Source organism: Acomys russatus, chromosome 21 (assembly GCF_903995435.1).
Source record: "Acomys russatus chromosome 21, mAcoRus1.1, whole genome shotgun sequence".
NCBI classification, from domain to species: Eukaryota; Metazoa; Chordata; class Mammalia; order Rodentia; family Muridae; genus Acomys; species Acomys russatus.
This window is the reverse complement of record NC_067157.1, coordinates 41,446,980-41,464,874: the sequence shown is the minus strand read 5'-3', so window position 1 is coordinate 41,464,874 and position 17,895 is coordinate 41,446,980. Positions and strand designations below refer to the sequence as shown.

The following is a 17,895-nucleotide window of genomic DNA, read 5'->3' as shown; positions in this document are numbered from 1 at the left end:
CTATATGGCAGCAGGCCTCTGGGATTGTAGGTTGAGCTGTAGGCTGTGAATGGGGTACTCTTCTTCTTTTCTTTTCTTTCTTTCCTTTCTTTCATTCTTTCTTATTTTTAAAGTGTGACTTTCTATTTAAAAAAAAAAACCTAGTTCATTCTATATTGTACTTAAGAGAAAGGTTTGAGTTCTTTATTTATTATTTACTATTTACTAAATATTCTGCCTCCTCACCAACCAAGGATAGTATGTGCAGTCATCATCAAACCCCTACCCAGATCTAGACAATGGACAGGACATTCTCCACAGTTAAGTGGAGAGTGGACACTGACTTTCACATGAACTCTGGTGCCCCATATTTGGCCATGTCCCCTTGATGGGGAGGCCCGATGGCCCTTGGAGGAAGGATAGCGGACTACCAAGAAGAGACTTGATACCCTAGCATCATATTCAGGGGGAGGAGGTCCCCTTCAGTCACAGTCATAGGGAAGGGGAATGGGGTGAAAGTGGGAGGGAGGGAGGAATGGGAGGATGCATGGGATGAGATAGCAATAGAGATGTAATATGAATGATTTCTTTTTCAATTAAAAAACAGTAAAAAAATATTCTGCCTGCTGACTTCATCTTTTAATGGGAAAAAAAGAAACAATAGCTATGAGAAGAATATTAAAACTTTCATCCCAGTTGATTGAAACATACTTCATTCACAGCAGCCAAGACATAGAATCGACCTGTGTCCATAAACTCATGACTGGATTAAGAAAATACGATATCCAGTGCTGGGGAGATGATTGAGTGGTTACAGTGCATACCACACACAAGGACCAAAGCTCAGCTCCCCAGAACCCACATATACGCCAGGTGGGAGTGGCAGCTTGCCTCTAATTCCAGCCTTGGAGGGTGGAGAGGATGTGCCAGTGAGTAAGGTAGCTATCAACACTAGCTCTGGCCTTGACTGAGAGGTGTGCATACACACTTGCACAGAGCATGTTACTACCTTTTTTTTTTTACTTCAGTAATCCTTAGTTGTTTCGAGCATTTTCTTTTTTACTTAACGAATTAGGACTTTTTGTCAAGATAAATTCACAGAGGCAATGAACTTTCAACATAGCATGTTAGAATCTGAGTCAGAAGACTCGAATTGTGGCTCATAAGTAAAGTGTGGCTAATATGCACATCCCTTGGTTTAGTCTCCAGCAGTACTGTGAAAGCAGCAGTTGCCACAGAGCCAAAGATTCCAGTCCTAGTTGTATAACCAAGAAAATGGAAAGCATATACATACCATTAGAGTCTCATCCTAATTTATAATTTAAATGTCTAAAAGTAGCCTAAAATATGAAATGTTTCTTAGCCGTGTATGGTGGCTAATGCCTATCTATAATTGAGAAGCTGATGCAGGCTCATGCCCAGGATGCTTACCCACTGTGCTGTCTCTTATATACTTTTGATATAATATAAATTCATTCATTTATGCAACTAGATGCTAAAGAAAATTCCTGGCAAACACAAAATAAAAAGACTAAGCACATACATATTTCCCAAGTATCACTGTTATAGAATGAATAGTTTATACTGATTTTCTTTCTATCCTTAAGTAGGCTTTTTTTGGTACTAATGTATTTTCCTCTTTGTTTTCAAAGGGTAGCCATTCTACAAAAGTGGAAGCTGTAGTCAGAACTCTGATGAAAATACAGCTTAGAGATCCAGGGGCTAAAGCACTCGTTTTCTCAACGGTATAATTAAGACTTTCTGCTTTATTCCAGTCCAGTTTTCTGACTCTACTTAGTATTTATCTGAGAACTATTTATACTTACTGAAATAGAGCTAAGATTCAGAATTACTGTAAGATTTTTTCTATGTCCTTATATTCATGTTTAGAGATATGTGATGATACTTTTATAAAGGCTGTTCCTGTAATTACATATTAGATTTTATATTGATGTCATTTAGAAATTTTATTTTGATATTTTAAGAATAGCAATCAATAACCTTGAGTCATTCACAAATGAATTTGACTGTTTAATGAAAAGTAAGTTAATGAACTATAATATTTGTAAATATAAATATAGTAAAACACTAGTTTTTTATTTAGAAAGATAAACTACATCCATTAAATATGCCATTGTTTTGTATTTGTATTTTAATTATTTTCAATGGTGTTTGTGTTTTATTATATTACTTTTCAATCAGTATTTGATGGGAAAAGAAAATGCTGTTTCCCAACAGAACTAAGGCGGTATTGGTACTCCAGCTGAGGGTTTAGGTTTGTTTTTGTTCGTTTAGCTGAAGTATAAATGTTACTGTGGTTTATTTATGATTTATTCCCTTCTCAAATCCTCTTTAGTCAAAGTCTGTGTGTAAACACTGTTGTTCTCACTTTTATGTTCTAGTGGCAAGATGTATTAGATATTATCTCCAAAGCCCTCACTGACAACAACATGGAATTTGCACAGATCAGTCGGATTAAGACATTCCAGGTGTGTTAGATTTTTTCCTCATGTTTTTAACAAATCAGATGCAAAGTGAAAGTGCTATTTTCTATCTGACTTAGTTTATTTTCTTTCCTGAACCTTGTAAGGAGGTTTTGAGTCTATGAAATTAACATTGTAAAGGAAAGTAGAAATCTGTAAATTTTTGATTTATTCAGTTATACCTAAAAAGACAATCTCTTAAGAAAATTAGTTTTGACTTAAGATTCTTTTTTTTTTTTTCTTATTGTAGGAAAAAGTGGCCCTGTGGTAGAGGCCCCTATACCTTGAGATTATTTTCTACACATAGACACACACTCAGGAAAAAGAACATATGGTTAAAATTGCCTTTATATTTCATTTAGTAAGTCACAAGCACAATCTGAGACATATTACATACAAGAAGAAGTGAAAATGCAGTAGATTCCTATTTGATCTCACATTAACTCTTAACATATTTTCCCTTTCTCTCCTTTATTTTCCTCAACACTTATACAGTTCAATTTTCATGTACTACATATATCTGTGATGTGGTTTCCACTGTATGCTATAAAATAAATGTGTTTGTATTAATTTCTTCTTCAAAATCAAGAAAAACAACATTCCACTTTCTAAAATTGGTAGGTTAGCATTTAATTTTTGCTACCATGTTCATCTTGAGCTGCAACATAACTGTTCTTATTTTAATTAATCCAGCTAAAATTAAAACATACCTTTCTTTCTTTTAGGAGAACCTTTCAGCATTTAAACATGATCCTCAAATTAATATCTTGCTGCTGCCCCTTCACACGGGCTCTAATGGGTTAACTATCATTGAAGCCACTCATGTCCTCCTGGTGGAGCCCATCCTGAACCCTGCCCATGAGCTTCAGGCCATTGGGAGGGTGCACCGAATTGGACAGACAAAGTAAGGATTAAAATGAGCACCAGTCACCTTCTCAAGGTTATAGAAACTAACTTAGCACTTTACTTTTTCATTTATGTTCATCATGGCCTGTTAAATACAGTATCTATTTCCCTCATCTGAAATGTTTGGGACCAGAAATGTTTTAGGTTAGGGTTTTTGTTCGTTTGTTTCGTTTTTTTCCAGATTTTGGAGTATTTATATATCTTTAAGGAGACCACTTGAGGAAGGGGTCTAAGTCTAAACATGAAATTGATTTATGTTTCACTTTATACTTGGGTAAAAAGAATTACATATATACACACACACATGTATAACTGTGTGTGTGTGTGTGTATGTGTAAGATGTATGTATTTTAACTATAACCTATCACATGTGGAAATTTCCATCTTGTCAAGTGCATGAACATACACATTCACAATAATAAAACAGTAAGTCAGTGTAATAAAAGATAGATATCATGCAGTACCTAAATCAAAAGTAATAGTGATTATTATGTGATTATATGTCCTTTATTCAAGTATTAGATTATAAGCATATCTGTAACACATCTTCCTAGTTATATTACCTCATGGATGTTAGAGGCCTTAAATGTTTGAAGACCGGCAGATACACTAAGGACACAGTGAGCACTCATTTAGTAAGCATTAACAACCATTAAAGCATGTCAGGCATTATGGTACACACTGAAGATTCCAGTCACATAAAACATAATGAATTCCATCTAGCAACATACATAGAAGGCCAGTATGCAGCACAAGAAAAAGATGATTTAAAGTTGTATGAATAAAAGCAGTATGCTTTGTGTCCTGATAAATAAAGAATGACATTATGCTGAGAAATAGGCTAGAGAACAATTGTGGAAAGGTGCATATGTAAAAATGAGATAAGCTGGTATTTCTGGGGATTGTGAGGATTTTGGAACTGATGAGGTAAGCATGAGAAAAGGAGTAGTAAATGATGTTCTGCATGTCAGAATCAGAAATATGGATTGTTGTATCAATGGCAGCTTTGCGAGAAAATACAGCTTTACATGGGAAAGAGACAGGTTCTGTATTTAAATTGCTTTTCTCATTGCTGTGAAAAATACCAAACAAAAGGAGCTAAGGAAGGGGGGAGAGTTAATTTGGGCTTACAGATTTGAGAGTACCGCAGGAAACTGAAGGTGGTAGAAACAGGTGGCTATCATATTGCAGCCACAGTAAGGAAACATTGGCAGATGAATGCGATTCTTCGCTTACTTTGTCTTCATCTTTGACCCTTCCCTTTGGCACTCAGTGTTGTGTTTCTATGGTAATTCTAAATCTCATCAAATTGATGATCAAGACAAAAACAAAAAACCCTAAACAAAATATGGCTAAGTTCCATAACTATAACCGATACACATTTGTTCTAAACTCCTTCCAAATGATGTTTCAATTGCAGTTAAATTTAGTATTTATAAATGCAGGTTGCACACATGCCATGTTGTGTATTTGGTGGTCAAAGGACAACTTTGAGAAATCAGTTCTTGTGTTCTATTTTGTAGAGGCAATCCTACTTGCTTTTCTGCTGATTTGCACATTCCAGGCTAATTGGCCTATACTGTACTGCATCTGTCCTTTTTTTTTTTAATGTGCGTGCTACAGATCAAACCCAGGTTGTTAGTTGCTATGTACTTTTGCTTGCCAGCTTTAAACACTGCTTTCTTGTTATATCTTAAGATTGTTGTTACAGACTGTGTTTGCTTCTCAGTTTTTTTCTTAACCCAGCTATCAAACAAATGATTATGATCTAGTATATTATTTTAATAATAAGCTTCACAGCACAAGAACTGAGCAGTAATTGTCCTATTCTTAACCTTCTAAACTAATTTGGCTTTCTCCCAGCATACATCCCAGAGATACTTGCACTTGATACTTGCACTTTGTAGCTTTCCTTGCTGAGTCCTCTCTTCTGATTTCATCTTGGAACTCTCCTGTGGCTGAATCTTACTCCTCCCCTGGTTGGCAGAAAGTCAATTTCCTCTTCTCTCCCATTTTCCGTGATTGGCTGTAAGCTGCTTTATTGGCATATCAGGGGACAATTTTGGCAGCAGTGTTTACACAACATTGAGACAGGAGATTCTCAAAACAAAGATTCCAACCAGATATGGAGGGAACAGAAATCAGCATTTGAATTACACAATAATCTTATGCCTATGTCTCCCTCTGTTAGTTTAATAAAAAGCTCTTTCTCTTACAATAGCAAACTACATGTAATAATAAGAATAATGAAGATTACTAGGTGAGATTTGCATTTGTATTTTTGGCATCCTTGAGTAAAGTAGTTTACTATCTCTCAGTTTCTATTATCCTAAACAATAGGATAACATTTCTATTCTCCTAAGCATCATCTTCAGCCTTCTAGCTAAGAATGTTTAACAGACTTTTCTGTGAACCCTACCTTGTCCTTGCAAAGCTCCACAGTTGACTCTCCCACATCTACTTTGTCCAGTTTTGAACAGTATTCTTTCTATAATTGACGCAAGGACATTTTATCACCCATTGGCTAGCTTGCAACATATGAAGGCTTTGATGCTCTTTGAAGTAGAATGGGGGTGCTGCCAGGAGCCAAAAAAAAAAAAAGCTTTAAGTTAATTAAATCTTTAAATTTCATATTCTGTAGAACTCAGAGGTTTTTGAAGACTGTCTGTCTGGTATCTATCTTATCTAAATTGTTTGTTTCTAACTATTGTTTATCTGTCAATCTAGGAAACATATTTTCCAACATAGTTTGTAATTAAACTAGTATATAACATGAACATGATTTTGATAGTCTGTTAATATGCATTTCTAACTTATTGTAAACAGTTTATAATAGTGACTTTCAAAATAACTAGAACTTAATGTTGCATGTTTTTAAGAATTACATAGGTACAATACCTTAGCATGTTGTAGCAAAATATAATCTTAAATCTATACTAATATACAAAGATCTACACTATTGTAATATATTTGGCTTATTAATTTCTTTCATTCTAAAAGTAGATTACATAATCTATCCTTTTACTTACCATTCCTATAACCAACCTGTTTAAAACAATAATAACCATCTATCACCCATAGAATGACCAAAAGCCATCACCCAATCTTGGGAATGGGGCCCAGTTGTCTAAATTGCTTCCTGCTGATTTGGGACATAGTTTTTCTTTTTTGGGGTCCAAGAAAATTGGGATATTGCCCAGTCTTAAGAAAGCTAGGTTTAACTATTGCTGTCCAATCTCTGAATGCTGAGAAAGTTCAGAGCTTAGCTAAAGTCTTGACTGGGGAGGTATTATATTCCCCTTCTGTTTTATGAACACCTTTTAAAAATTATTGTTATATCTTTTCATAATTGTTTGACTTATAGGATTATAATTTATATCTGTGACATGTTTCCTGTCATAATGTCTAAAAATTGTTGTATTCCAATTGATATACATGCTGAAGCACAATCAGCTCCAATGCAAAGGCATCTCCAAGACAGTCACCCTCTCTAACAAGTGGGTAATCTTAGAATCATGTTCTCCAGAATTTAAGGCAAAAGCCCATTGGAATTCTGAGTATGAACCTGTGATGTGATACATATATTTCAGTTCTCCAAACTCTGCAAAATAGAGCATACAAGACTCTGTATGACTTTGTTCAAAGGCAACACTAAACAGGATCTGCATTTCTACTTAGCATATAGACCTTCATCCAGTAATTGGACCTTGACAGTACACATATATCTAATCTGACCATGTTGGTTTTATCTGGAACTACCTCCTTTGGTGTTATATGTTAGTTCCAGATTGGTTTTCTCTGAAGGTTCCCTATTTTGATTCAAAGATTTCTCCAACCTCTGTTCTATGGCCTTTAAAGCATCTAACTTCTCAATGTCTTCATTCTCCAAGTCTGTCTTATCCTGATCTCTCCCAAAGAGGATATACAAAACTAAAATAGTCACTAAAAATTATGTGTATGCTAAGAGAAACAAATTGAGATGGAAACCAGAAGCACTGTGTCACTGTGTCTTCCTCCATTGTCAACATAGAAAATAATCTTTAATTTCTAAACTTCTTCATAAGGACTTTACTTTCTTAGATCCAGCTTCCCTTTTGGACTGTATCAGTTCAAATGCTTGAAAGTTCTCAGTCTGTCTCTGGCTCTTGCTTCCAGGGAGAGACTTTCTTTTCTGCCTCCACACTGGGTCTTGAACCTTCCCCTACTCTGGGAAGTTATTGGGTCCACAAGTGTTTGCTCCTCTGGCCTGCCAGAGTCCGGCCAGCAAGAGGCCATTCTCAAAGGGATTTAGCTTCCTGCTTTGGGTAGGAAATATTTTTAAAGACCCAGTCTTTTTTCTTTTTCTTTTCTTCTTCTCTCTCTTTCTTTCTTTCTTTCTTTTATTTATTTATTATTTTCCTTCACAAGGGCTTCCTATAAGAACCGATTCTCTGGGGTTTGTATGTATCAGTTTTTATTTTTCTGCAGCCTGCTGGAGGCCTTGCTATTCTGCAGGAGGTCTAATCAGGAAGCTATGAGCCTTAGAAACTGGTTGATCTGTTTTTCCTTAAGGAACAGGACTAAGAAACAGCTCTATAGCTTTACTTTCTATATAAGGTCTTGCCCCACCTTGGGTGCCAAAGTGTTATTTTTATAAAACTGTAAGTTTCTCTTTTAATGTGGCTGTCACAGAAATAATTCTGATTCTAGTATATTATTTTAATAATAAGATTCACAGCACAAGAACTGAGCGGTTATTCCTTTATTCCTAGCCCTCTAAGCTAATTTGGCTTTCTCCCAGTATACATCTCAGAGATACTTAGACTTTGTAGCTTTATATGCTGAGCCCTCTCTTTTGATGTCTTTTGGATACCTCTTATGGCTGAATCCACTACTTCCTCTTCTAACTCCTTCCCTGGCTGGCAGGAAGTCCATCCCTGTTCTCTCCCCTTCTCAGTAATTGGCTGTAAGCTGCTTTATTGGCATATCAGCAGACAATTGGGGACCAATGTTTATACACATTGAGACAGGAGAGTCTCAAAATAAGGATTGCAACCAAATATGGGGGGGGGTACACAAGTCAGCATTTGAATTAGACAATAACCTTATGCCTACAATTATACCAGTATTTTCCTAAAACATAGATATACTTGTCTCAGATTTAAAAGCCTAAGGCTGTTAAGGTTATTTGAATAGATATTTTTCCTTCTTCAAGAGATGTCTGAATCTTTGTATCTCCTCCGCAGTGTCAGTCTTGCATTATAGAGTTCAAAGTGCCTTTTCCTCCTTATTCTTTCTTTGACTACCAAGATGAGACTTGATAGCCTATGACCATATACTGGGGTAGGAGGTTCCCCCTTGGTCATAGACCTAGGGGAGGGGAATAGGGTGAAAGCTGGAGGGAGGGAGGAATGGGAGGATACAAGTGATGGGATAACAATTGAGTTGTAATCTGAATAAATTAATAAAATTAAAAAAAAAAACAACGTGCCTTATCATTCCATTATTACTAATACAGTTGGTATTCATCAGTCTTTCCATGCTTTGGTCACTTTACTTTTGCTGAGCACTTTCTATGTACCGGGCATAGCTTTAAGTATTTGAAATGTCCTCATGCAACTTACAAATCTACTTGTAAGCAGGTTGGTCTAGCAACAGTTACTATGCAACAGATATTATAATGAATGGGTATGTTGTGTTAGGGTCTGAACTGTCAATCAGGTGGGAAGATAAAGAGCACAGATGATTTGGAACCCAGCCTTACTGAGAAGGTAACATCTGAGCATAGCATGAAAGAGATTGTAAAGTTAGTTATGCTAATATTTTAAAAAATGATTAAACAGACAATAAAATCAGCATGACATGTGTAAGTCATGAATGTTCTTGATTTAAAAAAAAAAAGCAAGGAGCTAGACTGAAATAGGTATGAACTAAAATCATCTAGACTTGGGATTCATATTGGCCCTAATTGGGAAGTTGCAAGCAGAAGGAGGGCACAGTTTAACTTCAGCTTTGAAACAATCATTCTACATAGTATGTTCACGACAGGGAGTAAGTGAGCAGGGGAAGCCCTGTAGACTTGATGACACTAGAAGGTAGCTTGACTGGTGGTGGCAGTGCACCCTCTCAGTAGTGGTCAGGCGCTGGATTTATTCTGGGGGTAAGACTGACAGTGTCTGTGGGCATAGTGGAGATGGGATGTGACAGTAACACCACGGGCTTTGTCCTAGACAGCGTTTAGATGAGTAGGGGAAGATTGAGATAGAACAGATTCAGTGGAAAGGAGCTATCCAAGACATGTATGTTCAGAGTGGGAGAGAAGCCAGGGCTAGAGGCACATCAGTAGCATGTGATGGTGTTTTTAAGCCATGAGTATAAATGGGATTATTAAAAGAGAGGGAGAATAGTAATAGGCCAAGAACTAAACTCACACACAGCTAAATTAAAAGGCTCTGGGACTAGGAAAGACACTTACATGATTAACTGTAATTTGCTGCGAAGGGTCAAGATAGGGATCTACTATTGGAGTTTTGACCATTAGTTTTAGTTAGCAGCATGATCAAAAGCAGTTTAAATGAAGCAGTATAGGCAACTATCTATAAGGATTTTTTGGTCAACTCTGGTTTAACAAACAGAAACAGAATACCTCAAGTTTGACATAGGTAAAACAAAACTGCATTTGTGCTGCTCCCAGCCAGTCCAAGCTTTCTTTATATTTTAACATACACAATGACACAAAGCACAACCTACCTCCTCTTGCCAGGATGATGACAGACTTTATCTCTTCCTGTCTTCACAGCAACCAAAGGTATTTCCAGAGTTCAGTCTAGTGTCAATCAAATTTTGCATAATGACTGGAGCACATCCCCTTATACCTACAAAATCCAGTTTCTGGTCAAGTCCTGCAGGACCACCATTATGAGCTGAACCCTTTAACCTCACACTCACCTGTTTCACTTACACCACACTTGTGCCATGCTAGGCTGTTGTCGGCCTCTGAAACAGTTTCAGCTTTTCCCAAGCATGTTCTCATTCTAGTAATGTGCATGAACATGCTTTGTTTTCTGTTCACACGCTGTTCCTGTTCTTCCTGTGCATAGGGCCTAATTTCTTGCAATCATTTTAACTCATCAAATATTATCTGTGCTTGGAACTGATTTTCTCATATGTTTATTTAGAGTATAAATTCATGAAGATCACATTGGCAGTATTCACTTGCTGCTGACCTGTCCCTCAGCACATTCATAAATACCTGCCACAAGTGGGCACTAGTGAACGAATGAATGTAGCAGGTGTATATGAAAAGTCAGTTTCTACTCACTTGTCTTAAGGTGGTTTTTAAATTTACAATTATTATTTGCCTTGCAGACCCACTATTGTACATAGATTCTTAATTAAAGCAACAATAGAAGAGCGAATGCAGGCAATGCTGAAAACTGCTGAGAGGAGGTAAGTAACAACTTACAAGTGGGGGTTCCCTATCGTTTGAGAATTTTAGATCATCTTCAGTTAGATAACAGCAAATGATATAAACAATAATGCTTGTTTTAAAGCAAAGAATAGCATTTTACCAGCCTGGTCTACAAAGCGACTCCAGGACAGCCAAGGCTAACACACAGAGACCCTGTGTCAAAAAACAAACAAACAAACAACAACAAAAAAAAAGAATAGCATTTTATCTGCTTAAGATAATTGAATAGGTTATAATATGCAAAATTAGCTGGCTTTTCTTTGCCACATTAGATTATTTTTTAAATGAAATTTATTGTTCTGTCTTTCTGAAACCTTTGCCTGATATCTGTGAAACTAAACATGCATTGCTGTTTTATAATTTACATTTACTGGTCCCAGGTGAATAGGAATGTCTGAATTTGCAGTCTTGGCTGGTGGTTTGTGTCAGATCCATCAGAATAGCAGATGATCAAACAGTCTGAACTTTAAGACTTGGCCTTAAAGTCATTAAACTTCTGACATTTGCACAGTAATTTTCCTTGTAGTCATCTTGAAATCCATCCTTGTGAGATGGATGGATTTAAGTCACCCACAAGAGAGGATAGCTCTTATTCAGTTACTTAAAATAATAAAAGAGCTAAAAAGTAAATGGTGAGTTTAAAGTGTACTTGGCAACAGTTGTTAGATGTCTTTTTTTTCCCCCTCTTTTTGTATGTTTTGATTTATTAATTGTTCTTAGAAAGTATTTTCTGACAGTATCACAATTACTTGGTCGTTTTCACTGATTTTGACAAGATAAAACAATGGCTACTTCTTAGGAAGCATTCTGCGCTCAGTTCATTGTCATGCATGTTGTCACTGACTCCTCATGGCCTTGCTTTCTCACTGTGCCTCTGGAAATCTTACAGCCACTCAAGCTCATCTGGGAAGCATTCTGAAGCCTCTGTGTTGACTGTGGCTGACCTGGCAGACCTGTTTACCAAAGAGACTGAAGAGCTTGAATGAAGTGACATCTAATCATTACACAGCCTTTACTATAGGACCTAACTTTCGTAGTTGTAAGAAAGAACATCAACAACAAAATCAGTAAATATTAGTGAATACTACTTGAAGGTGAATAAATTTGGGGGGAGGGGCTATATACTAGCCTAGTAATAACTGGCAATTGGTTCCTTCTCAATATTGATTTCAGAACATGGACAATGATTTTTAATATTATACTCCTACTGAAACACTTACTTTTTGTTCCAATGAATTTCTATAACTGACGAGGCAAGGAAATTAAGAAAGGTACTGAGTACTTTTCCATTATTGGGTAGGCATTTGTAATAACAAGACAGAAGAAAACTAGTTTACTTTTATATGACCTGATATATTCAGCCAGTGTAGATGACATTTTTGGAAGGGCCTTCAGCATCCTTAACTTATGATTCACCATTATCTACTCAATAATCTTTTAAGAAAATGTTAATCTATAATAGCTAGTTATATGCATGAATTTAAACTCTTAAAACTGTTATTGGAACTTTTCAGTAAGCAATACAGCTCTAATGATAAATTGTTAGGCAGTTATTTTACGTTTTGTGGGGTTTTTTTTTTTGTTTTTTGTCTTGTTTTGTTTTTTTTTGAGACAGGGTCTCTGTGTAGCCTCGCTGTCTTGGACTCACTTTGTGTAGACCAGGCTGGCCTCGAACTCAGAGAGCTCCACCTGCCTCTGCCTCCCGACTGCTGGTATTAAAGGCATGCACCAAAAAATGCATTTTTCTATTAGGTGTTAAAGTGGTATCATTAAGCCAGGTTCAGTGGTGCATGCCTGTAATCCTAATATTCGGGAAGGCAGAGGCAGGGGGAATCTCTGTGAGTTTAAGACCAGCCTGATCTACAAAGTGAGTCCACGACAGCCAAGGCTACACAGAGAAAGTCTGCCTTGGGTTGGGGAGGGGAATTAAGTGGTATCATTGTTAGTATGTTTTAAATGTCTTAACATTTACCTTACAATGATCTGTTTAATTTTTTGTTTTGTTTTTTTCAAGACAGGGTTTCTCTGTGTAACCTTGGCTGTCCTAGACTTGCTTTGTAGACCAGGCTGGCCTCGTACTCACAGCAATCTGTCTGTCTCTGCCTCCTTAGTGCTGGGGTTAAAAGCATGCACCACCACAGCCAGCTTCTGTTTAATTTTTTATTAAGGTTTTTTTTAATGCATTTTAAGATATTTGTATCTGTAAATATGGCTTTTTAAAAAAATCATCATTGTACTCATGTCTTAGACTGTATTCTCTTCCCCTGTTCCTATAACTAGTCACTTTAGGCACTAGTACCTACATTTACAATAGAGCTTATTTATTTCACTTACGTTGCCCATAGGGCCTAATGTTTGATCTTGATGCAGGGAATGCTGTGTTCACACATGCATATAACTAACTGTAAGGGATTTAACTCTCTCTTCTTCTGTGAAGAATTAATAGATGACTCTGAAATCACAAAATAGGAAGTAGCTTTTTGTATTCTAGCTCTGTGATAGAATATAAATATTCTTGTTTCTTTCCTTTAAGCTTTTGGAGGTTTAAGTGACCCTCAGGATTCATTAGCTCCTACCTAACTGCCCAGAAACTGTACTAGAAACAGTCCCTGGGTCTCCTTCATCCAGTGAGCTCTGGTGCTTAAGCTAAGGTGCATTTTCCTACTTTGGGTTTATAGCTGACAGTTCAACTGAAGAAGACACATTTGGGGTGCTTATTCTTCAACTGAAGGGAGCTAATGCATTGATTCTTTTTATATAAAATTAAATATAATATTTTTACAGCTCTTTACATCCATGAAGAGCTTCTCTATATTCATGTAGTTAATATTCCCAACAATCCTCTGAAGTAGAATAATCATTCCTATTTTGAAGATAAAGAACTAATGCTTAGAAATACTAAAAACTTACCTATGACGTGTAGCAAATAAACAATGGAGCTTAGGCCCCTGGCTTCATATCTACTGTTCTTCCAGATCATATGCCAAGCTGAAATTCAGAAGCCTTCTGGCTATAATTTAATAATGAGATTGTTTAAGTACTTATTTTTGTTTCCTAGTATTATTTCATGTGCTATATTCTAGGGAAACCAATTTGATATGCTTCAATTAAAATGATATATAGATATCTATACTTACCAGTATTAGAGGAAAACTACTCTTATTTATTTCACTAAGATACCTCAATTAAATAAATATTTTAGTGAAAAATGAAATTGTGGATTTTTTCAGCTTTAGATCATATTAACTGTGGTTTTTATTGACTCAACAAATAATGTCAGATTGGCAGTCTACATATTCCATTACATTTGCTATTTCTTCAAAACAACTGTGATAATTCTCTTAGTGGTTCAGAACTAACTAGTACACACATATAATCTGCATATCTTGGCTGCAAAGACATTTTAGAGTCCCTTCTCAGTCATTTTATGTTCTCTGAAATATCATTGTACGTTTTCCTGTATGGGCACTGTACTAGCAAACCACTGAGAAAAAGTAGTTTAGATGTATTTATATCTAGGCAATTGTTTTTCAAGTAATGCTGGATAAATTTGCTAGGACTAAAGGTTTGTCTATGTAAATTGTAAACATCATGTTACCTCATTCAACAGGCTTGGCTTCAAATCTTAATTAATTTTAGTGTGTTTATTGCAATATTTCTCTTTGTATGTGACCTTAAGGTGATGGACCATGCATTTATTTTTAGAAATTGGCTCTTTGGGGAGTATAACTCAAGTCTTTTTATATGCTAAGTATTTAAAAATCTCTGGATTTCTAGACACTTTCCCCCCCAAAAAATGTTCCTTTCACATTTTACTAGCATTAATAATCTTAACATAGTGATTCAACACGGAACTACTAAGATTTAACAAGCAATATTAGTTCATAACCAAAGCAACTACTTACCTAACTATCTGCCAGGACATGACAAATTACCAGCTTCAGACCTCTTCAAGGGATGAAAACAAAATGTCTTTCCTGTCTTCTGCTTTCGGTTGTTAATCCTACCCAGAATTATCTTTGTGTTTATTAATTAAACTTGCAGAGAACTGATTGAAAATGCAGAAACCACCTGTGTTAATAAATGACCACAAGAATATAAGACATTTTCAGTTTTTGTTGAATTGAGTTAAACAGAATCCTACCATAATAAGTCATTTTTCTGTCTGGGTAGTTTTCATATAGTCATCCATTGCCTCTGCAGTCTTTCCAACCCCTGTTCCTGGATTCCTGAGGGGATGTGACAAATGTCCTGTTTGAGGCTGAGTATTCTGAAGTCTTACTCTCCACGCCTTGACCGGTTGTGAGTCTCCGTGTTAATCTACTGCAAAAAGAAATTTCTCTGATAAGGATGGAGCTACATTAATCGGTGATTGTAATAATTAAGTTATTACGAGCTGGTTTAATATTATGTCCATCTAGCAGAATAATAGTAGGTTCTTTATAGGTGTCAGTTCTATAAGACACCACACACTAACAAAAGGCCCAGGACCAGGCACTGGTTACCTCTTTGGCAGGTGTTGGCCATAGCCCTCCTACACATATATCCTAACTTTACAGGCTAAATGCTCTGGTTTATGCTAAAGAAGTTAACAGTGATTCTCTATTGCTGAAGACAGTACATGCGTGAGTCAGAAAACATGGAGAAATCAAGTTGCCACTCACCTGGAAGCTTCATTCCTACTGTGATGGAATCCATTTCCCAGCTGTGAACCCTGTGATCTTCAACCCTTTTAATATTTTAAATTAAAATCTAATTATATTATTTCCTCTCCCTCACCTTTGTCCTATAGCTCCATGTTCAAATCCTGTCCCAAATTCACAGCCCCCTCTTTAACCATTACTGATACATGAACATAAATGAACAAATATGATCTGCTGAGTCCATTCAGTGTTGCTTTCATGTGTATATGTCTAGGGGTAACTACTTGGCATTGGGATAACCATTGTAGGACTTATCTCTCAGGAAGTCTAATTCTCCCTCTCACAGGTTGTGAATTATTTTTAGCTGTTCATCTAGGTGTGGAGCCCCGTGCATGACATTTCCCCATCTGTGTTGTGATGCCAACTAGTTAGAATTATTTAGGTTTGGTTTTGTTTCAATTGTACAATTTGTTCACGTGGATCAAAGTTGTACAGAAAAATGTAAGAAAGTTATGCTGAGTAATATATTTCTTCCCTGTATTATTAATTGATAAATGCATCCCAAAAGTGCTTAACTTAACTTATTTCTAATCATGGATGATTTATTCCATCATAGTTTTCCTGATAGTCTTCTCAAGATGACTCTTTAAGATTGGGTAGGAGGGTCCAATGATAAATATTCTATTTTCAGAAACTGAATTTTGTGTTCTCTCTTTTTTCTGTTAATTTTTTATGACTACACAAATAGGTGTAGAAGTAGCTGTTTACTTACCATTCTTGGCTTAACATCCTAGCTAATGATCTCTCTGGAAGACAACTGGCTTCTCAGTGTATCTTCATAGGATTTCTCTGAGCTTACTCAGCCCTTATTGTTTTTAACTAATTAATTAACTTTATATCCCAGTCATAGCCCCCTCCTTCCAGTCCCACCCTCCCTTTTCCCTACCCCCCCCCCATTTCTCAGGAAAGGGGTGCCTTCCCTGCACACCCACTCCAGCTCTCAATTTGCATCCTCTTCCCCTGTGGCCTAGAAAGGGATTCCCACCAGGGGAGAGTGATCAAAAAGCAGGCAAGAGTCCATGTCAGAGATAGCCCTGCTCCCCTTACTAGGGGACCCACATGAAGCCTGAGCTCATTGGCTACATCTGTGTAGGGGGCCTAAGTCCAGTCCATGCATGGTCCTTGGTTGGTACTTCAGTCTTTTCAAGCCCCTCTGGGCCCTGGCTAGTTGGCTCTGTTGGTCTTATTGTGGAACTCCTCTTCCCTCCAGGTTCTTCTATTCTTCCCTCTACTTTTCCACAAGGCTCCTTACACATTGCCCAATGTTTGGCTGTGAGTCTCAGCATTTGTTTTGGTCTGGTGCTGGGTGGAGCTTCTCAGAGGACAGCTATGCACTATTCTGCAAGCATAGCAGAGTATTTTTGATAGTGTTGGCTCTGTCCCATGGGGTGTGTTTCAGGTTTCGCTAGGTATAGGTTGGACATTCCCTCAATCTCTGCTCTATCTTTATCCATGCACATCTTGTAAGCAGGATAAGTTTTGAGTCAAAGTTTTTGTGGGTGTGTTGGTGTTCCTCTCCCTCCACTAGGAGTCCTTTCTAATTAGAAGGGTCTCCATGACCCCTGCTACTAGGATCCTCAGCTAGAGTTGCCTCCCTATCCTCCCAGAAGCCTACCCTGTCTTACATCTCCAGCTTGTAACAGAGATGTGTTCCCCGCCCCCTCGCCACCCCGCAGTTTCTCTTCTCTCTGTAGGTCCTGTGTCCTTCCGTCTGTGCTCTCCCCAGATCTGATGTCCACCCTCATTTCTCTCTGCACTCCCTCTTCAACCACTTATACTGTCTATTTCCCCTTCTGTGTGAGACTTAAGCATACTCCTTTGTGCCTTTGTTATATGGACCAGTCTAGGGCTGGGGACAGTTCAGTTGTTAGAGTGCTTGTTCAGAGGCACAAAGCCTGGTAATCCCCAACCTGCATAAACCTGACCTGGTGACCTGTGTCTATAACCCAAGCACCCAGGAGGTGGAAGCAGAAGGATCAGAAGTTCAAGGTCATCCTCTGCAGTGTTAGAGGCCACATAGCATATATGACACCCTGTCTCAAAGGTCTTTATAGAACTACATTGGGGATTATAAACTCAACACATGCACATGCACTGGTAGTATAATTTCAGGCACAAAAGTACCCAAGAAAAAGAAAATACATACTTCTAATATATTTGAACATGAAATGAACTAATGCTGCAATATGAAAAACCTTAATATACACTAAGTGAAAGTTTAGTCACTGCTCACCTAGACCCACACTGCTAAATATTTGCCTACTCATTTCCTATAAAGAGAAGCACACAATCTCTTATGAACTTTCACTTGGTATGTTTTTCTAGTTTTTCATGTTCTTCATTTCATGTTCAAGTATTCTACTGGAAGTTTGGG

The 17,895-nt window shown here is 37.1% G+C and overlaps 1 protein-coding gene across 1 annotated transcript in view; it reads left to right on the top strand.

Annotated features, from left to right (window-relative positions):
* Positions 1–11,861, top strand: part of Shprh (SNF2 histone linker PHD RING helicase) — a 73,505-nt gene extending 61,644 nt beyond the window's left edge. The window contains exons 26-30 of the mRNA XM_051164539.1: positions 1,632–1,724; positions 2,382–2,468; positions 3,188–3,366; positions 10,716–10,796; positions 11,708–11,861. Coding sequence (XP_051020496.1) covers positions 1,632–1,724; positions 2,382–2,468; positions 3,188–3,366; positions 10,716–10,796; positions 11,708–11,804 — 537 coding nt within the window. The 3' untranslated portion in view covers positions 11,805–11,861. The remainder of the gene's footprint in view (positions 1–1,631; positions 1,725–2,381; positions 2,469–3,187; positions 3,367–10,715; positions 10,797–11,707) is intronic.
* Positions 11,862–17,895: the final 6,034 nt, after the last annotated feature.